Source organism: Electrophorus electricus, chromosome 4 (assembly GCF_041902795.1).
Source record: "Electrophorus electricus isolate QZ-2024a chromosome 4, ASM4190279v1, whole genome shotgun sequence".
Taxonomy (NCBI): domain Eukaryota; kingdom Metazoa; phylum Chordata; class Actinopteri; order Gymnotiformes; family Gymnotidae; genus Electrophorus; species Electrophorus electricus.
The window spans coordinates 38,387,612-38,408,828 of NC_137500.1; the positions used below are offsets into that span (position 1 = coordinate 38,387,612).

Below are 21,217 nucleotides of genomic sequence, written 5' to 3' on the forward strand. Positions count from 1 at the left end.
ACGCATACATTTGAAAGCTAGCCATATTTAACCATGTAACCCTACCAAAAATACATTAGACCAATAAAGCAAAGGCATTGGTTATGTAAGCAAAAGGGACCACTTCTAAATAGATAACACAATAAAGAAACATTCAGTGTGCCTTCAGTGCAATTAGTGGGGTTAATGATACAAACACATGTAATAAGCGGACTTGAGGAAGCCAGCTCGCCACGACGTCCCGGGAGCTCCGCGTTTGTGCTGAACTGCAGACCGTTTGTTCCTCCGCGGCCGCCGTTATTCGTCATCGCTAATGGTAACGAGGAAACATTTAGCTAACCTCGCTAGCTAGCAAGCTAGTGTACCAACAACAACGGTTTGTGGAATCAAATCGAGGAAAACAGCTATTGGGTCAGTGTGTATTTATTTTAACTCCGTCTAAAGTTTTGAAAACAAAATATTCTGACTTCGTCGTTCCCTTTCATGCCTCATTCACGATAATAGTACTCTTTAAGTTTGTTTTATCTATGCCAACCTGGCTGAATGGGAGCGTCAGATGGACAGTTAGCATGCCACTCTAGGCTAGCTAACTAGCTAACATCCTGTCGACATTTTCACCACCTGTCTGGATAGCTGGAGCAGTTTGTTGGTCTTTGCCCCGTGTCTTGTTTAACATGATAATTGACCACATGGATAAATAAAGAAGCTGTATAGCTAGAGTTGAGCGTTTGTATTGCTACTGTACAATCAGAGCTTGCTTGTGTGGACACTTCACTACGGGTCCCGCCCAGTAGCCAAGCCTAGGTAGCTAGCTATAGCTTGAGTTAGTTCACGAGGCTGACCTCTTCCGCCAACTTCTAAAATTTGTCAGAATTGTAACTGTTGCAGCAAAACATGCCATATGCATTAGCAGCTGTTTGCCAAGGCGTTAGCTGCCGTACCCGGCTAGCTATTTAAATAACTTAGCTTGTTGGCTAACAATAATCAGCTAGCTAACGTTAGCCAGCTGGATATTTTGCTGTATGTTTTTATTTCCAAATGAAAGGAGCCAGTTGCCACTCTGAATAAAACTCTTCACCTCAGCCTGAGGAATCACACAAACTCAGGCTGTCCAACCGGACTGATGTCAGTATCTTAGCCAATTCAGTCGTTGCAACAGAAAAGATGCTCCCTATTACATATATTTGAGTTGTTTACTTGGCTTAGTGTATAGTACTCACATAAGTCCTGTACATTCTCTTGTGTGCATGCATAGCCCAAGATGAATATTATTCAGGTGTCAGTTGACTTAAGAACAATAGTTCCTTATTTTATTCTGTGTCTTACATAAAATCACGAGATGCAATGTGATCTGGACAAAATGAACAATACTACCGTTGTGCCCTATTCTTTTAGTGTCTAGTATGAAATGCATGGATTACAAACAGTTGAACCTCTTCCATACATGGTAATTTTTTCAAACCATGCTACACAGTTAAATAAGGTGTATATGGTTTAAGATGAGTGCTGTACTTGCAGTGTCCGAGGTCAATCTCCACTCAAAATTGTTGTTATTCTAGTTTTTGACTTGTTCTGGGTTTGGGAAACTGGGATTTAAATTTCTAAAATGCGCATCCTAACTGGTCAGTAGTTGATCTTCACTGTCTAGTAGTGGTTGTGTGATGCTTCCCATCAAGGTTATTTGAGCCCTTAGTATATAAGCCCTACTGTTTCTGAATGGGTAGGAGAGAAGCGAGTGGGCTTTCTCGTCATGTGCTGCCATTCAAAAGCCAAGAACAATGAGAAGAGCATCGTCTCGCTCACGCACGTGCCCAGCGGCAGCAGGAGTCATCTCAAAAAGTGTCTTGGCTGCCCAACGTTGCTTTACTATTGGTCTCTGAGTGGTGCAGTGAAGCGAGAAGTGGGTTAATTTATTACAGAGGAAGAAACCCTGTTGCACTTGTTATTCCATGGAGATTGGCAGTGAGCCCTGAATCGACCCGGTTGGTTTCTGAATCTTTCCCATCCTCCAGCATCATGTCGGACAAGAGCGAACTGAAGGCGGAGCTGGAGAGAAAGAAACAGCGCCTAGCACAAATCCGAGAGGAAAAGAAAAGAAAAGAGGAGGAGCGCAAGAAGAAAGAGGTAGCAGCATACCTAGATACAGTTGATGTTTTTGTCATCATTATCGTCACACAGCAGTAACAGCACAACACACTTGTGTATTGTGCTGGTGAGATGGAAACCCAATTGAATTTGCTTCGCCCATCTTATTTACAATAACAGATTTGCAAGATGGAAATAAGTGAATGTGTTATGTGCTCTGTGAACATTTTGGTTGTATGAGTATTTGATGGTCCACACCGTGTGGTGTGCAGTGTTTGATGAAACTGCAAGGCCCTGTGAATGAATGCATCCCTCTGTCAGGCGGAGCAGCTGAAGGAACCCGTCGTCCTTCACGATGACTCTGACTTGGAGAAGAAGAGGAGGGATGCGGAGGCTCTCCTGCAGAGCATGGGCATCACATCCGAGGTGCCCGTGGGTAAGACGCCGCTCCACGCCCCCAGCCTCATCTCCACCCTCCTTGCGCCTTCTCCTACGAGCCAACACTTGCTTCCACAACGGACACTTACCTTGCGTGCTAGTGGATAAATGGCTATGTTTGGGGTGGATCAGATTGCTTCATGTTTGTTCAAGTTGTTTGCCACTTCTGCTAAATATTTAAGCATATAACTTCACAATAGCGTCATTATTATTGGCAGATGTCCACAAATGGTTAGGCCAATCAAGAAGCCAGATACATTTATCTGGGTGGTAAAACTTGTTCATGTGAAATGCACTCTCTCTCTCACTCTCTCATATATATAAATATAATTAAAAAAAATAATTTAAACACTAAAAACACTACTACAGCAAACAGAGTACAAAAATATTTTGTTTCTGAAAGTTATTGAAATCTTGACATGGCTAGAAGTGCAAACTCTAATTAAAAAAAAAAAAAAAGTTATTTAAAGTGACGCAAAGTTCAAACATCCAAAGAGGGAAGTTACCTTGACCGGTGATCCAGCTAAATAGAATTTCCTGCTTCTGAGGGCTGTAAATAAGGGCACGTTTTAAATGTTAGGTACAGTTCACACAGCAAACACTAGGGGGCAGACATGCTCCAGGCTGGACTTCACTGTGAAGGTGCTGGTATATACATCCCTCAAAGCAGATGAGGTGCCAGTGGTCACCACAGTGTTACTTAATGAGATGTGTTAATTTGTTCCAGGTCAATGGAGGTTTGACACTGAATGGATTTTAATTATTTGATATTCCTACATGTCCAGTGAGTTTTATGCTGTAAAAGATGCTGATTAGTAACATTTGGAAATGTCAGGTGAAAGTGTAATTGTGTTTACTCATAGATACTGAAGTTAATACTGTTTATGCATAGCGGCCTATGCAGCTATATTTGGGCAGTAATTGAGAATGTAATCTATTATTATTATTATTATTATTATTATTATTATTTATAAGGAACAAAAATATTGAAATTAAGAATATGTTTAGTTTTATTGGCCGTTCCAACCCTACACATGCCACTGAGTTACATTCTGTGACATGTGACATTCCGTGATTGTGTGTGTGTGTGTGTGTGTGTGTAAATCGTAACTGTTTGAATTCTTCCTCAGTTCCTGCACCCATGTCTCCCAGTGGTACCCCGAGTGAAGCAAGCAGCCATGACTCAGGCGATGGCGCCACGGGCCCCAGGTATCACCATCGTCTTCCTCCCCTCATCTCCCTCTCTCACACTCTTTCATTTTCTCTCACGCAAACACACACATGTTTTCACCTCACCTCTCTCTCTCTCCCTCGATCCTGCTCCTTTGCTTTGGTCTGGATTCTGATCTGTAATTGTTAGTATTGAAGAGCTTCGTGACTGTGGGGTTGCATAAGCGGCAGACAGTCTGTCTGTGCACCAAAGACAAAATGTTTATGTTGTTTAAAGGCTTTCGTGCATGGGTTTTGTGCACAGGTTAGAACAGGCAGGACCCTTTTCCTTGCAGTTCAATGGTGTTGGGGGCTTTATGCCTCACAAATAACTTGTCCCACACAGGAAACCCCCCTGTGTGAACACCAAATGTTTGCTTTTTTTGTGTGTTGCATGTTTTTAAAGTAAACTTTAGTTTTTCTAGTTTTGGTCACCTACTTTTCCACCATACTTACATATTTTGTGTGTGTGTGTGTGTGTGTGTGTGTGTGTGTGTGTGTGTGTGTGAGTCATGGCTGTATATTTATATGTTCCTCTACGTAACACAAATAACAGAAATATTCTGTTGTGGAGGATCAGAAATAGAAGGAAGTGCCATTTTTAGTTAAAGCAGAAATAGTTGAACACGAAATCCGATTGGTTGTGAGCTGCCAGGGGGACTGTTTAACCCCTGATTAGAAATTTGGACTCTTGTTTCTCACACACACACACACACACACACACACACGAACACGCGAACACGCGCACCCCGAGTGCAGCCCTTGGGGGGGCTCTCTCCTGCCTGAGGCTTTTCGTGTCCACTCATTTCCTCCTGCTGCTCCACTGCTTCCTACACACATGGAGGTCATTTTTCTAACCACATACACACACACACACACACACACACACACACACACACACGCACACATGCTTACTTGCATACACAATCGCACATCTATCAGGGTCCGTGTACATACCCAGGTGCTGGCCCCCGCACAGCCCCAGGTAGAGCTGGTGTCTGCTGGTGTGAGTCATGGCTGAGCTGGTGATGCAGCAGACCAATAGCGGTGTTGTCTCCAGCATGTACTCATGTGCTCCAGGGTGAGAGTGAAGCCCCGCCTCCTCCTCCTGCCAGCTGTGAGTCAGTCAGAGATTTATTGTTTTGCGCTCCAGAGAAATACACTCCACATGCAGCAGTAAACACGGCCGGCGGCGAGTGCCTAACTGCTGATACTTACGACTGTTACGCCATGACGCACTTTCTGATGTAGCCTACCTGCACTGTGGCATCCTCATTTTAACAAAGCCTTGTTTTCTGCTCTGACTCTGATCTTTAATAACCTCCTAACCTCTTTTTAATATTCTGTCTTTCTCTCTGTCTTTCTCCCTCCCTCCCACTCACTAACATTGGTGTGCTAACGCTAACAGGACCCTCCACTGGGACTCTGACCCCTCCACACTGCTGCTGCACTCTGAACTGGGGTACTGCACTCCTTTTTGGCTCTTCGTTCATCTTCCGGAACGCACGATTTCCGCATGACTGTTCTCAAAACAATCCCATTACATGACTGTTATGTGAATATGATGGGCTCGAGCTTCTTCTCATTTTGACTGTCCATTTCTCTCTCTCTGTGTGTGTGTGTGTGTGTGTGTGTGTGTGTGTGTGTGTGTGAGACTCTAGGCGAGGTGCAGTGAAGCTGGGTATGGTGAAAGTGACCCACGTGGACTTCCCTCCTAAAGAGGTGGTCTCCTACACCAAGGAGACTCAGACACCCACCCAGAGCGAGCAGAAGGAGGGTGAGTAGACGCCGGACATTCTGCCCTCACGGCCCGCCTCGTTGTCTCCGCCCTGCCTCGTACTACACCACGCCTCCTTCACCCTACGGAGAGATTTCTGCTGCCACGCTGCGATTTGCTGTCCACTCTTTTTTTTCTTTTTACCCACTCCCAGATTGGTCCAGAGCTGTTTGCCACGATGAGTCTTTCTTTCTGTCTTTTTTTTTTTTTTTTGTATCGTCTTTTAAATATCTGTAGTGCTTTTACACACAAATGGGTTATGTCTTAATAATCAGTCCAGTCACAGCACCTTTTTTAAAAAATTATTTAGTTATTTTTAAAGATGCCTTTGGTTGCTTGGACTCAGAACGTACTCAGGAAACGTCTTGGTGGTGGCGTTTTTAGCATGTGATGAAACGTACCGGTTAGAGGTAGAGGGTATGGCTACCATGTCTGGCCTGACTACAGGGCAACGGACCTCTGATCAGAACTAGGAGCGAGCGTGCGTGCGTGAACTCGCTTTGGAAATGATCTGACATAAGCGAACACGGAGATGAAAGCTAGGGGCGAAATTGCGGGGCCTTGGGAAACATAAGAAGGGAAGGAAAGATTAAACTCCCTGAGAGACACACGCACGCCCAGCCCTCCCACTCATACCCTGCCCCTGTCTCATTGAATGGTAGGGTCCCTGTAGCCAATCTCTGTTTAGGGCATGACGTGAGAGAGCAGCGCACCAGTAGTGAGGGTGTGGGCGAGAGAGGGAGCAGGAAATTGGGAGTAGATTGAAGGATATGAAGAAGTGTGCCCTGCCTTGCTAATGCAGGTGAAGCATGTCAACACGTATGTAATTGCAGCTCTGAGCTTTCATGTTGAAGCCTGTGTGTGTCTTCAAAAAACTCATCTTGATCAGGTCCTCGTGTCAAGCACATGTTTTGGGGAGGGGGGCATAGTAATTGCTCTGTGTGTGTGTGTGTGTGTGTGTGTGTGTGTGTGTGTGTGTGTGTGTGTGTGTGTGTGTGTGTGTGTGTGTGTGTGTGTTCGTGTTCAGTTACTCAGATAGCCTTGCATGCATTACCCTGCTTTTGTTCTGTTCCAGGTTCTAGCCATTTTGAATTCTGTAAGGATATTTGTATCCAGGATAATTCATTCAGTGGAATATAGTGGTCTGAGTATCATTGGTGACTAGGCCAGATGGGACAAGCGACTGACAGTAGCAAATTCCTCCCTGTTACGCCTCTATGCAATTAAATAACAGGCTAGCATATGAAATGTGAAATAGATAAGTAGCCACAGTGTGTGTTTACGTGTGTAGTGGTTATAGAAAAGGAGAAACCCTCTCAACATGTTGGGGTCAAGGGATTCATTTTGGGGTCATTTTGAGCCCTTCAGCAGTTCTGAAAATATTCATAAGTTTGTGTGCCTTCCCCTGCCCCCTCACACCTCCTTCAGCATGTGTGTGACTCCATCCTCCTTTGGGTTTGTGTTGTTTGTTTTTTGTTTTTTTGGGGGTTTTTTGTTCTCCCCTTGTTACAGTGTGCAGACACCTTCCCTGGCACTGTAAAAGTGTGTTTAACAGGGCCGGTATCCCCAGACAACACCAGCGCACCGACAGCCCCCTCCACCTTCCCGCCACCACTGTGTAATCATTTCATCAACTCTTTCCCTTTCCCTGTCTTCCCTCCTTCAGCCCGCTGGAACATAACAAAGCGCACTGGGTGACATTAGGAGGCTTTCACGCTTCTCATCTGCGCCACTCTCAGAGATGGCAGGCTCGCTCTCTCTCTCTCTCTCATATTTTTCTTCTCTTTATGTATTTCTCTCTCCTCCTCCCCCCCTCTCTCTGGATGATTGAGTGAGTTATCATGGGCTAGGAAGGCAGTCAGGGGTCTGCTCTCAGCAGGTCAGCGGGTGGTGTGGTACTGGAGTGGGCACTGAGCTCCGCCAAGTCGCGCGCACACACACACACACGCACACACACACACACAGAGCCGTGACTGCTGCCGACTCCGGTTGGCACACACACGCTGATTAACGTCCCCGGTTTGCTCCATTCTGTTCAGATTTCGTGTCCTTTCTTCAGTCTTCTGCCTGCATGAGACGTGATTAGGCTTCTCCGAGGAATGTCGGAGGCAGAACAGCGTAATTCCGGATTAAAGAGAGCATGACGTTCTGAGAGGGTCCAAACGCTGAATCATAATTTCTCAAAAGTCACTGCCTTTCTGAATGGAATACATTGTTCATAAGGAAATGAAAGGCTGTGAATGGAAAACCTCAGCGTTCATCTCGGAAACTTTTCCATGGCCCACAAACACACAGGAGCTACAAAGCGTCCAATCTTCCGTCAATGTAGCAGCAAATTGGGCTATGTAGAGTAGTCTTGTGTCCAGACAGTGCGTGCCGGCCATCGTCGAACCGCTCTCTGTCCAAAACGGAACTCCAGGCTCGGAGAGACAGAGGCCCATATGCTGCAGCGGGTCTCAGAACCATCTGGGATTGGGCAAGCGGTTTCTCCATGAATATGAGGCTTAATTAAAGGCGATTGTTTTAATCCTGCTCCCTGGAGAGCAGTGCTGCTCTGTTTAATCACTGGGGCATGTGAGGACCCTCTCGTGTGGAGAGCCTCACTCTAAACTCAGGCACTCTTAAGACAACCCTCAACTGCCACAGGCACAAAACCGCCTGCCTTTCCAAATTAGACCCATTGTCTGAGCTTGAATCTCTCGTTCACATGGACATTATCATCCTTAAAGACACGTATTTAATCCACCATGAAAAAAAGATTAATAAGGTGTTGGAAACAGTCCCTAGGGAATAATATTCAAGTTTATAAGAAATCCGGGAGTAGTAAAAGCACTGTAATCTTTTTACCGTGTAAAATCCCCATGTAGTATTCTAGTGTGTATCCCATCTTAAACCACCCATACTGGTTCCAGGATAATGGTGGGAGAGGTAGTGAACTGGTAGGTTACCAAGGTTGATGGTATTTATTTTGTTTTTAATAGCAGTAAGGTGATTGGCGCTCTTGCCCAGCCAGAGTTTTCTTACAGGCATGCCTGCTATTGGTGATGTTGGCATCTTTTGTTTGGCTGAGATGAAATGGCTTTTGACTTGGAAAGCTTATCCGTTTTGTCATGTTCCTCATTACCTTGGATTACATTTCATTTGCTTCCACCAAATCTGCATCCTTCATATTCTTCAGTGCTGCATTAGAGCTCTGGACAGGAAAGAGGTCCATTTTCCACCTTAAGCGTTTTTAGTGCACTGTCAAGTTTGTATGAAGTGCATTTGTATGAAGTTACCCCTTTGAAAATAAATATATTGTTTGATTCAGTTTTTTTTTTTTTTTTTATCTTTAATATATCCAGACATTAGGAGATGTCCCTGCACAAGTAAGGGCAAGTTTGTTTATTTGAGAACAGGTTTTACTGGAGTCTGTTTATATGGCCTCTAGTTTGCTCTTTTTAAAGTGGTCCATAAGTGCTCTAAGCGAACCTCTTTGTGCCATCTCTCAGTAGTAAAACCCATCTGGTTCCGAGAGCCAGGGTTTGTTGGCTTCCACCTCTTGGATGAGCAGAAGTTGTGTTTTTAGGGTCCCCTCTCCCCCTCTCTGCCTGTATGTATGCGCAGACCTCATGCACCTGCACTGAGGATCAAAGCGCATAGGCCGTGTTCTGAACAACCTCTGGACCCGTGGTGCGTTCGCATTAATATATTGTCCTTCCACAAAAGCCTGTGATTAGTCCCCCCCCACCTCCACATCCCCCTGCCCCATGTGCCCCCCCCACCCCCCCACCAAAGGCTTTTATTCCTTAAATGATACAAAAGCGATAATTGGGCTGCTTTGAGATGAGGTGTCGATGGGGAAAGGGATCTGCCATCAGGGAGAATTCTGTTAAATGTTTCTCTCTGCCCCCCCCTTCTCGCTGCTGTCCCTTCGCCACGCTCGCTGTCTGTGTACCGTGGGGTCACCAGGATCACTAGCTTTTCTCCAAGTGGCCATTTTGCCTGGCAGGTGTATTATACCCTTTATTTTTCAGATTGTCTTTCCGCTGCTAATGCCTGGCAGGTTGATTGCTCGGGCCTGGCTGGCAGTGGAAAGGCTGTGGCATGCGTTTGGGCCCCGGACTGAAAGACACTGATTACTGTTTTCCTCTGAGCCTGATTGAGGCCCTTGAAAGGAAAGATTTTAACCTTCTGGGCTCTATCCTTCCTTGACTGAGGGCCCAGCACACCGAGATGGTCTGTGTCATCAGTGCAACTCGGTAAACTCATCAGAACAATCCTCTGAAATCCTCCCCCCTCCCCCCAAATCCCATCCCAAATAGGAGGAAGACATTGCTAATGTCGGGTGAATCTGACGGATGCCGTTATGATTATGATTTTCTGAAGGAAGGAGTTTTAGGCTTTGCCGTAGTGTATTTACCGTCACCTCACAAAACGTGGCAAATTTCTGAAAAAAAGGACATCTCCTTATATGTAATTTTAACTTCATCTTGCTCTTCGGCGTATCCAGAGTACGTTAATGTTCGCTTTCTGTTTTTTGTGGGATTTCCCCCCCCCCCCCCTTAAGCTAACAATAAGTGATGGGTTTGTTTCGGATGATAAGGATGTGTGTGTGTGTGTGTGTGCGCGTTTTGTCTGCGCGCTGTGTGGCTCGCCAGCTGCTCAGGACCACAAGCTGTATTTTGTTGCACATCCTTGCCGTCTGAATAGCGGCCGTCGGACCCCCTGGTGCGGCGGTAATTGCGCAGGCCTGCGGTTCCGGAGAGTCTAGAGAAGGAGCAGTCAGGCAGAAGAAGAAGAGAGGGGGAGAAAAAAAACCCCAAAAACCTCAGTGCCATCTCTATGCCATCTCGCTCCCTCACACAATCCCAGCAGAGCCATCTGCCTCGCACAACCCGCCCGTCAGGTGGCCCCGGCCAATGGGAGAGGCTTGGGGCACCTGCTGCCCGCCCTCCTGCCCCGTGTGTGTGTGTGTGTGTGTGTGTGTGTGTGTGTGTGTGTGTGTGTGTTGGAAAAGGAGAGAGGATAGCTGTGCTAACAAGTGTACCCCCTGTTGTATAGTGTGGTTCATTAACTAAGGGAGTCTGTGGGGGCAGGCAGGAACCCCGGCTGTGTCCTGACGAGTCCCTGTGGAAAAGGAGCAGCTCTTTTGGAGACGCGACCAGGGCGAACATACAGGCAAACATTGTTTCGGACGCTTCATTTGTTCCATTGCGGAGCTGGTGTTGTCACAGTAAAGGCTCAGACACACAGTTGCTGTCAGTAAGGAGCTTGGAGTTGGTGCAGTTTCCGCTTCAGCTAGTCAGACTGAGGCTTCTTCACAGCATGCTTCGTAAACCTCACTCATATCTTCGCAAGCCCTTTATTTCTGTAACACTTCAACCCACACTGGTGTGACAGCTTTTCTCTAAAACTTTGATTAATGGTTAATTTTGAATAAACATTGATTAGTTAATTGCTATTGGATTCCCCTAACGTGATCATTGTTTTACTTTATAAAAATCAATCTGTTCCAAATCTGTTGGATACTCAATATTTTTAGTTTTGGTTTCAAATGTTCCAGAACCATCTGCAGGAACTATCCAGTGCTCGTCAGGACTCTGTTCTGCCAGTCTTTTTTTTTTTTTTTTGGCAGAATATATTGAGTAAAGGGTTGCCCGTCTCGTCTGACGAGGGCAGTGTGTCTTCCTTTGCAGAGGAGGAGGAGGAAGAAGAGCTGGCCCCCGCTGAACCAGCGTTGGAGCTGGAGATAGAGGCGCCAGTACAGAAACAGGAAGAGGAAGGTAGATCTCTACAGATATCAAATACTCTTTTTATTTATTTATTTATTTGCACTTTGTGATCCCTTTTTCTTTTGAGCGTCAAAGATGGTCCTCTTCTTCCTCATTAGCACCTCCGCACGAGCTGACCGAGGAAGAGAAGCAGCAGATCCTTCACTCAGAGGAGTTCATGGACTTCTTTGACCACAGCACACGCATCATCGAGAGAGCCCTGTCGGAGCACGTGGACGTCTTCTTCGACTACAGTGGCCGTGACCTAGAGGAGAAGGAGGGGTAACTTTCATATCACCCATACTTCATCTGTTTACGTTTTGATTATTTCTTGTCTGAATCTTTTCTTTTTCTTTTTAATCAGTGTCTAGAAAATGTAGTTGTAACGACTTTAGCTGCTTTCCTTCAAATAGTCAGTCTCCTTCAACCCCACTTCTTGATCTCTCAGCGTCTAGAGGCCAGACAGGTGTAGTTGCAAAAGTCTCAGGCAGAGAATATACCAATGTATGCTATTAAACATGACTCAAGCCCCGGCCCCTGCTAATGCGCTTGCATGTGGGCCGCTGGTATTGTGTGGTGTTCCGTACAGTGAGATGCAGGCAGGGGCGAAGCTCTCCCTGAACAGGCACTTCATGGACGAGCGCTGGTCCAAACACCGAGTGGTCACCTGCCTGGACTGGTCCCCACAGGTAAGCCACCGCCACAGGGCTGCTCACTGAACAGGGGCCAAGCTCCTCAGCGCAGGCATAGCCACCTCCGCACTTCAGTTCGACTCCCTCCATATCAAGACACAAGGCTGAAAGCTAAGACCCGCACCTCAGCAGACCCCTACCTCGGACACGTACCTCGGACCCCTGCCTGTGCAGTTGTGCTCTGCTGCATCGCAACACAGGCTTTTGACATAAGCATGACCAGTGAGCTGCTCCACGTTTACGAAAATGTTTGCGCATAACCCAAAAACCTGCGTAGCCTTTAAAACGGCACAGCCCATCGTGAATGCGTTTACGTGGGAGCAAACATAAGCTGCTGCTTGTTCAGTGCTGCATTACCACTGTACCTCAGACGCCACCCACATTCAGCAAGAAAGAAGGAACTTGTGCATCCACAGCGATGGGCCATATTGTGTCTGCTGCAAGCTCCAACTCCAGCCTTCACTGTGGAGGTTGGGGATCAGCGGTGGCTCCTACCACGTTTCAGTCTTTGTTTAATAGCTTTTCAAACCACAGGTTTCAACTCAGACAATCGGGCCATTTCTTTGCTTTTGTGTTGTCAAGACAGAAGCCCGGTCCAAAGCTGGAAGGCACTGCGTCTCGTTATGCGTAATCAGCTCAGTGTGTTCTCCTGTTCTCTCAATTCCACCCCCCCAGCAGATGTATACAATCTAAACAGACTTGCCTCATTGTTGTATTCGCCGTGGTTTCTCCAGAGGCTGCGATCCGTGTGCAGACCAGACACGGCTCGGGTGCAGCGATTACGTGACTCCCTGTGCTGGCCAGCGTGCTCTTTGCCAAAAGGCCTAAATGACCCGCCAAATGCCATCTCTCACCACGCCAATCGCTCTCACCCCAGCCATATGAGCCTCTGTCCAGATGTCTGTTTTTCTGACAAACTCCAATCTTTTGATTTTCAATAAGAGAGGCGGTAGGCTGCCATTTTATTTGGTTAAAAATATTTGTTCAATTCCCAGAGCCATAGAGCTTTTTTTTATGGGTTCCCAGTGTTGAGCTGAACGAAACACTGGGTTAGAAGTGCTGAACTCCTGCATGTAAGAGCAGCCCACACTGGTCCCAGAGCAGTAGGCAGTGGTGCAGTTTAGCGGTCCGTCCCTGCTCGGCGCGATTAGCGCTACATGGCGGGCACTAAAGCCAACGCTAGGCTCTAGTTATCACCACTGCTGAGCAAAAGTCTCCCTGCAATAAATCTTGTTGAAGTAAGGGCAGTGACGCATTCTGCCTGGCATTTACAAACACGCGCCCACACACCCCCCCCCCCACCACCACTCCCTCAGCAGGAGGGAAGGGGGTGGGGAGTGTGTGTGCGTGCGTGCGCACGTGCGCATGCTTTGGCTGGGGGTTTTACTGTTTTTCTGTGTGCAGTATCCAGAGCTGCTGGTTGCCTCATACAACAACAATGAGGAGACGCCTCATGAGCCCGACGGAGTGGCCCTGGTGTGGAACATGAAGTATAAGAAAACCACCCCCGAGTACGTCTTCCACTGCCAGGTAGGGGAGGAAGGACCCACACACACACACACTCGCCCACGCCAGTGCTCCCACTGAAATAACAGCTCCCTCTCTCACATATGCACGTACAACATACAACAAACACCCACTCTGAAAACAACCAAAACCGCACACACACGGCTGTTTTCCTGGCACATGGTCGGCTGCCAGTTTTCCTAGTGTTGCCTCTTCCTCTCCTCCTCATCCTCCCGCAGAGGCTTTACTGTGATTTCACCAAGTTGGTATTCACATTCTCTTTCTGCCTCTCTGTCTGTCAGGTACACACACACAAGCTGTGCGGGGTTGACCGGGTTGCCGGTACTGAAAACTCTACATCTTAAAATATAAGGCAAATAAAGGCTTTACTGAGTTTTCTTTCACGGTATTGATTAGGCCTTCCTTGTCGGGGTGGTGTGTGGGCATACCTTTATCATGCGTCTGTGTTTGCTGTCTGCTTAGCCTTACCTGTGTGACCAGTACCTGGCCAAGGAAACACCACCAGCTGGAAATGTTTGGCTGCTGGTGCACACTCAGTGACGCTTGATAAACCCTGATGCACCGCACCCTCCCCACCTCCACGTGGAGTTAATGATGTCCACACAACACTCATCCTGTGGTCAGAAGCTGACCACAGTGAAGGGCAGGGACAGTAGATGACAAACTGTCTCAACAGGTGGTCTAGTGTACCGTTGTTCACTTAAATGTACTTGCTGTGTAACAAAGGGATAGTTAATGTAGTGGCCAGTGAGTGTAGGGACACGTTTTGTAATAAAGTGGTTGGCATGTATAACTGTAGTTCGAGACCCTCTCCTGTCATCTATTAAACTCCTTAAAATTAATCGCTGCTCATCCAAATTGCATATATACAATTTATTTCCAAGTAAAAAGAACTTGTGGTAGAAGTGGCTTAGATTCACGACTTCACCTTTGCCTTCATTCAGTATGTGCAGAACTATGAATATGCAAATAGTCCCCATCTCTGTCTCCGCCCACTCATGGCTCAACCTTCCATGCTCACCTGGACTACATTACCTAACAGCTAATAATGCTAACGTTATATTAACCTTGGCTCCGATCGCCAGCTCTGACACGTGAGATCCAGATTTCTTCCAGGAAAGTCTCTGGAGGACGTCTAGTCCGTATGCTGTGTACTGCATGCAGGAATAATACTCACAGTAACAGCTCGTGACGTGTACATTTGAAAACAGTAAAAGGACATATGCATTAGAATTCCCCATGTAGCAAAAGCAACCCGTATACATGTCCTATTATGTATAATATGCTGTTGTGCATGGTTAACCTTCCAAACCGTGCCAACGTTGACCACAGATCATGCACATCTGGGAGAGGACCACCCTCAGGGCTTTCTGCCAAAGAGCAGCTTTCCACGGGCAGTGTGCTGTGGAAATACAAGGCCGCCCTTTATCGTGACATGCTTTCTTCACCAGCAACCCCAAAGGCTGTCAAAGCTATTGTAGCGAATACAGCCATCATGTCATTCGTCAGTTTAGCTATCTGAGAAACTTCTTTGAGTTTGCCCTAACTTTCTTTGTCAACATCCCCAAGCCGAATAAAATGGCGTGTCAGCATTTGACATGAATAATCATGTAACTCTGCAGGCTAAGGTTGACTACCATCTAGCAAATTGCAGATTTGTTGTACACGGTCCATGGACAAAACAAAAATAAACTTGCCAATTATCCAACATGTTGGTTTGTACAAACTGTGTCCACGGGATTAGTGGATGTAGCCGTGTTGAGTGTCAATAAAAGTTTTTAAAAGTTTCAAAACGTTGATTTTTTTTTACAGACAAAAGGCTGGAAGTTGAGCTGGGATGGTGCGAATTATTTATTTTTGTTTTTTTTTGTTTTTCTTCTCTCCCCCCAAATAAACTGCATCCATTTTATGATTCTCAGATCCTTTTGCACCCAATCCCAGGATAAGTCCCTGCCGTTGTTCTGAGAATAGTGCACGGCTATGTTTCCTCTGCTACCGTTCATTTCACTGTAGCATTATGCTATTGGTGTGGGAAGCCCCGCCCACACCTTACTGGGATTGGTTCCTTGGGTTTGTGACGTATGAAACCCTGGCTGTCTGAATCCTTGTGTTCGACTGTCATTGCTACACTGCGCTTCCAAAGCCAAAACGTACAGCCGTGGCAGTCTTATTTCATTCGTGATTTGTCTTCAGCCATATAAAAACAACACATGGACACCTACACAAGATTAAAAAGTAGATTTTTAATGCAGGGGGTCTCTAATGGTGCAAGTTGGGTAGAAATTTCCATGGGCTGTAAAGGGCACAGGTTTTAGGTCTAGTCTTTTGTGTGTGTGTGTGTGTGTGTGCTGTGGTGGGCGTGTTCAGTAGAACCACATGTGCTGGCCACCAGAACAGATACATGGCTCACACACGCTATACACACTTAGAAGAAAAAAAAAAAACTCACATAAGTGTGAACTTTTCCCACATCATGTGAGTGGAGTGTTTATGAAGAAAAAAGCCTTTTTCTACTGAAAGCTGTAAAATGACCTTTCCTCCTTTGCTGAGTGTGGGAGAATCCCACAGGGATGGTGAAGGTTGTACTGGGTGGATTGGTATTTGGGTCTCAGGGGGGTTGATTTGTCTGTGTGCAAGTGAAAACTCACAGCAGGGCTTCTGAACGTTTTCCAGCATAGAAAGTCCACCTCATCTATCAACTCACGCGTATGCATTCACTCACTCACAACGGTGTGCACCAAATGCAAAACATGATTGCAGATTAATATGTATACCAGCGGCGAATGAAATGGATCCAGTATAAACCTGTGCAGCGACTGGTTATGTTATGTTTATTTATTACATTTAGTCAGATTGGTTCCGACTAGTTAATAAGCGAAGAAAACTTGGAATCCCCTTCCTCCTCACGGTTAGCAGGATGCTGCTCTCGCTGGAGGTCTGGCTACACTGGATTTTGGATGTAGGTGATTTGAAGCAAAGTGGCAGATAGAGTTACGCTGGATGACAGATGATGACAGTGTGCTGTCGCGTAGCTGTGTGCCTTACCATTGTACTGTTCAGTCAGTCATTCGGTTATCCATTCTGCTGTTCAGAAATATGACTCACACTGTCTCCTTTGCCCTTCTTTTCTTCTCTCTCTCCCTCTCTCTCTCTCTCTCTCTGTGTCTCTCTCTCTCTCTCTCTCTCTCTCTCTCTGTGTCTCTCTCTCTCTCTGTGTCTCTCTCTCTCTCTCTCTCTCTCTCTCTGTGTGTCTCTCTCTCTCTCTCTCTCTCTCTCTCCAGTCTGCAGTGATGTCGGCAGCGTTTGTTAAATTCCACCCCAACTTGGTGGTGGGGGGCACGTATTCAGGCCAGATCGTACTGTGGGACAATCGGAGTAACAAGCGGACCCCCATCCAGAGGACCCCGCTCTCGGCCGCCGCCCATACGGTATCCACACGCGCAGGAGCACCGGCCCGCTGGCGTTCACGGTGGCTTCAACCCCGTGCATCAAGGCGTGGAAAAGGCCTTGCTCATACAGACATGTACCATGTGATCAAGCTTTGTGTTAATTCTCCCACTACACCACATGTGAAGCCAGTGCTGCTTCCCCCAGTCAATTTCTCTGCTGGAGCTCCTTAATGCAGAGATGCACAGAGGCCACTTATATTTGTTCTTGATGATTGTAATTATTCCGAAGATTATCAGATGGATTCCCCACTTCTTACTATTTTGTGTTCTGTCTTTCTTTTCTGCACTTCCCATCCCTTTCTCCGTCTCCCCCCCCGCTAGCATCCTGTGTACTGTGTGAACGTTGTAGGCACTCAGAATGCTCACAACCTGATCAGCCTCTCCACTGATGGTAAAATGTGCTCGTGGAGTCTGGACATGCTGTCCCAGCCTCAGGTGCCCTAAACCCGCTGTGCACCCAACACTTTACTCGTAGCTGAAATGAATTAACCACACACTTCTCCCCACAGCCTGTGTCTGACCAATTTCTTAGCACAGAATTACGTTACCGTTACTCTGTCATTCCTAAAGATTTGCCAAACCACAGTGTCAGATGTGAAGCGTTTATGAAGTGTTAGCTGAGTTTACATCGTCCATTAGGAAACCACCAGAAGAGGTGATTTCATGTGTGGGCTGGGTGCGCGTGCGTGTGCGCTCAGAGGGTGGGGTGGGTGTATGCGCTGGCTGCCGTGCTGACGTCACCTGTCTCCCTCGTACAGGACAGCATGGAGTTGGTGTTTAAGCAGTCAAAGGCAGTAGCCGTTACCTCCATGTCCTTCCCCCTGGGGGACGTCAATAACTTTGTGGTAGGCAGCGAGGACGGATCAGTCTATACAGCCTGTAGACATGGCAGGTAATACGCACGCAAACTTATCCAAGGAAAACAAAACAATTCCCGTGTCTTTTTTTTTTTTTTTTTTGGGAGCCTTCCACTTATAGCTTCTAAAAATTGTTTATGTAAACACAGCATCACCATTTTGGAGGTGAGGGTGGGTTTGGTGGGTGGGTGGCGTTCCCGGCACGCATGGACGGGGTCGCGTTGGGCCGCTGTCAGAGCGGGTGGTGGTGAAGGAGCGTTCCCAGCGCACGGTGACGGGGTCATGTTGGGACGCTGCCAGACCGGGTGGTGGTGAAGGAGCAAGCCTCAGAGTTTCCACTTCACTCACGACACCATGATTACCACATTCTCAGCTCAGCTCTGATAATACGGCAGAAGCAGCTCTCAATCGGGCTATTTTACCTCTCAGAGTAATGAGCAGCAGGGAGGTTAGGACACACACCAACACACCCACAACACACTGACGAACCAAGAGGATGACGACAAATGTATCTTTCTTTGCCATTGCTGTCATTTGGCTATAACATTTCGTGCACTATTAGCTTATATACCTTTTGTATAAACCAAAGACGTGTATTTTTAATTGATGTATTTTGTATCATGTATTGTAGCTCTCATGTGAGATTATGTAGAACTATTCTCAAAAATGTTGTTATTCTGTGTGTGTGCGTGAGCGCAGTAAGGCAGGTATCAGTGAGGTGTTTGAGGGCCACCATGGCCCAGTCACTGGTATCCACTGTCACACAGCGGCGGGACCTGTTGACTTCTCACACCTGTTCCTCACCTCCTCCTTCGACTGGACCGTCAAGCTCTGGAGTACCAAGGTACCGTTCTGGGTGGAGCAGACTGACTTCACAAAAAAAATGTCCCAGGGAATTTCCCCAATTTGTTTATTTTTCAAAGTTCCATACAAAGCAGCCTGAGTAGCTGTTTTTGTTTACTGTTGTTTTGTTCATCCCGTTATACACAACAGGCTATACACACACTACTGGTTCCGTTGGTGTTCGGATTACACTGTTGTGACTCTGTGGGTGTGTCTCTTCTTTCTGACTCTTGTGCAGAATAACAAGCCTCTGTACTCATTTGAAGACAACTCAGACTACGTGTATGACGTGATGTGGTCTCCTGTCCACCCTGCCCTGTTTGCCTGCGTGGACGGGGTCGGCCATTTGGACCTGTGGAACCTCAATAATGACACAGAGGTCTCTGTAATGCGCGCGCGCGCGCACACCCACACACACACACACTCCCACTGCGGGTTAACAGACTACTTTTAAGCAGTTAGAAAAATTGTTTTTTTGAGCGTGTGTGTGTTGTGTAGGTCCCTACTGCCAGTGTTACAGTGCACGGTACTCCTGCTCTTAACCGGCTGAGGTGGGCACAATCTGGCCGAGAGATTGCCGTGGGAGACTCAGAGGGACGGATTCTCATCTACGATGTTGGAGAGGTGAGCGGTGATGAGAGCCAGAGACACATGCAGAACAATAAAGAAGCTAAAACTAAAAACACGATGGGATGAGATGTAAACTGAGTGTTTAAGTGTGTTCATCTGTTGCTATCTCACCTCAGTTCTTTCACCAGGATCCTAAACTCAAGTTTTAAACTCAAGTGTTTGAAATATTAAGTAATATGTTGTTTTAGTGGCATTCCTCTACTTGTAGGTCAGACACTCCTGTGTTAAAGGCCCATGCTAAGAGTCTTGAAATCTGTAAACCCAAAGTGCCAGCACACCCAGGGCTTCCCGTGTCTGAGACACACACTGGACAGCCCAACGAACCAATGGAAAGAATGAATGGCGAGATTAGAGTGCAGCTACGAGGAGGAGGGAGAAAAGGCAGCAATCGGATGAAGGGGGGGATGGGTGCTGGCCGAGCGTGTCGGAGAACGGCGATTCCGGGCCTGGGATCAGCTCCGTGACAGCCTCCCCTCACGGCCTGGCCAAATGTTCCCTTTGCAGTGCCAAAGTCCGTGTGCTCACTGTGCCCGTTTCTCCCCACACCCACAGCAGATCGCCGTGCCACGTGGCGACGAGTGGCCGCGCTTCGTGCGCACGCTGGCAGAGATCAACGAGAACCGCGAAGATGCGGAGGAGCTGGCCGCCCAGCGCCTGCCGTCCTGATCCCTGCAGAGACCAGCGTCATTCCGACAACCAGCCACAGGTTCTCGGTGTAAAAGAAAAACCCCAAACATGAAACTCCACCTCACTAAACCCCAACAAAGCATGACGATGACGACGACGATTAGTGCTCATGATCTATAAAATCTCCCTTTCTGAAAGTTCAGTAATATGATTTGCATACTGGATTCTTCCCTTTCTTTGGTTCCGAGTGCAAAAAAAAAGCCATGGCGTTAACGATAGTAAAAGGAATGAAACTGGACTTGGTATGATGTCAGCTCTGAAATCACCAGTGTTCTCATCTTCAGTACCAGAAGCCTTAAAGCTCTCATGTGGGACACTTTCAGAAAGCTTGAATGCTCTGTAGTCATCCTCAAGATTGCATTCAGGGTGATTTTCCATTGGTATTTGCACCCAAGCTCCATATTACACCTGAAAACATTCAAACTTACCTTCTAGACTTTTTATCCACTTACAAAACAGTTGCACAGTCTGTTTTTGTTTAGCTGGCTATAAACTCTAGAACTAGTTGACTGGCATGTTGAGGTATGCTCACAAATTCACTTTGGAAAGGTTCTACTTGGATTAGTTGTATTTTCCTAAACAGTCACTCCCACTACAAGTTTCAGGAGATTAATATAATTAATCTGAGGGAAAACTATCAGGAATTGTCATATTTCTGTCTTTTACAAATTCAGATGTTTTGGTTTACCTCTCTTACTGCTCTTTAACTTCAAATGAGTGTCAGAGTGAATTTATGAACACACGCTAGATGTGCGTAGTCCGTTGGGGCAGCTACGGTTAAAAACTCACCTTCATCTAGCACTTCATCTCTGGCTCTTGAATGCTGGTTATTGATAAAACGCTGTACGTCTTTATAACCTCCGCTGAAGCTCAATCACATATTTATTATGCCCAGCGAGACGCTGTACGGTTGTCCTCGGACTTGCGAGCATTTCTTAAGCCATTGTTTTTTCAAACTGGCTCCTCTTCCGGCTTTCCGAGTCCGCGTGCGACCTGAATGGGAAGGTAGTTTCTCCTCAGCCTCTTTCGAATGTCTTTGTATATCTCTATAAAATCTTCTTTCTAAACCCAAACTGTTTCATGTGTTCATTCAAAAGTCCTGTCGAGTTTGTAGAAACTCTACAACACAGAAGAATAAGTTTAAAAATATGTAAAAGCAAAGTTATTGTATAGGAAACTTGAGCATTTCAGAACAGATGTTAGGAAAAACCCACAAGAACGTCCAGTGATGAGTATTATAGTTAGTAAAATATTTTGGAGAATTTTTTGGCTATATGGGGCCTCCATAATA

At 46.6% G+C, this 21,217-nt stretch overlaps 1 protein-coding gene across 2 annotated transcripts; it reads left to right on the forward strand.

Annotated features, from left to right (window-relative positions):
• Positions 1 to 232: 232 nt before the first annotated feature.
• On the forward strand, positions 233 to 20,999 carry dync1i2a (dynein, cytoplasmic 1, intermediate chain 2a). Of its 2 annotated transcripts, XM_027027557.3 has the most exons (17): positions 233 to 390; positions 1,992 to 2,103; positions 2,386 to 2,500; positions 3,633 to 3,711; positions 5,120 to 5,173; positions 5,373 to 5,488; positions 11,167 to 11,253; positions 11,361 to 11,523; positions 11,831 to 11,930; positions 13,338 to 13,463; positions 16,742 to 16,888; positions 17,231 to 17,344; positions 17,668 to 17,801; positions 18,466 to 18,610; positions 18,848 to 18,988; positions 19,108 to 19,233; positions 19,792 to 20,999. In XM_027027557.3, the coding sequence occupies exons 2-17, from the start codon at positions 1,996 to 1,998 to the stop codon at positions 19,903 to 19,905; spliced, it is 1,869 nt and encodes a 622-aa protein (XP_026883358.2). In that variant the 5' UTR covers positions 233 to 390; positions 1,992 to 1,995; the 3' UTR covers positions 19,906 to 20,999. The 2 variants fall into 2 exon arrangements, with proteins under 2 accessions (XP_026883358.2, XP_026883360.2); XM_027027559.3 differs by lacking the exon at positions 5,120 to 5,173.
• The last annotated feature ends 218 nt before the right edge of the window (positions 21,000 to 21,217 follow it).

Excerpts from the sequence above, each read along its gene's own strand:
- dync1i2a (XM_027027557.3), top strand. The coding sequence starts at position 1,996 with ATGTCGGACAAGAGCGAACTGAAGGCGGAGCTGGAGAGAAAGAAACAG. Across the intron at positions 5,174-5,372 it reads CTGCTGCACTCTGAACTGGG|GCGAGGTGCAGTGAAGCTGG; the intron begins GTACTGCACTCC and ends GTGAGACTCTAG. Across the intron at positions 11,254-11,360 it reads ACAGAAACAGGAAGAGGAAG|CACCTCCGCACGAGCTGACC; the intron begins GTAGATCTCTAC and ends CTTCCTCATTAG.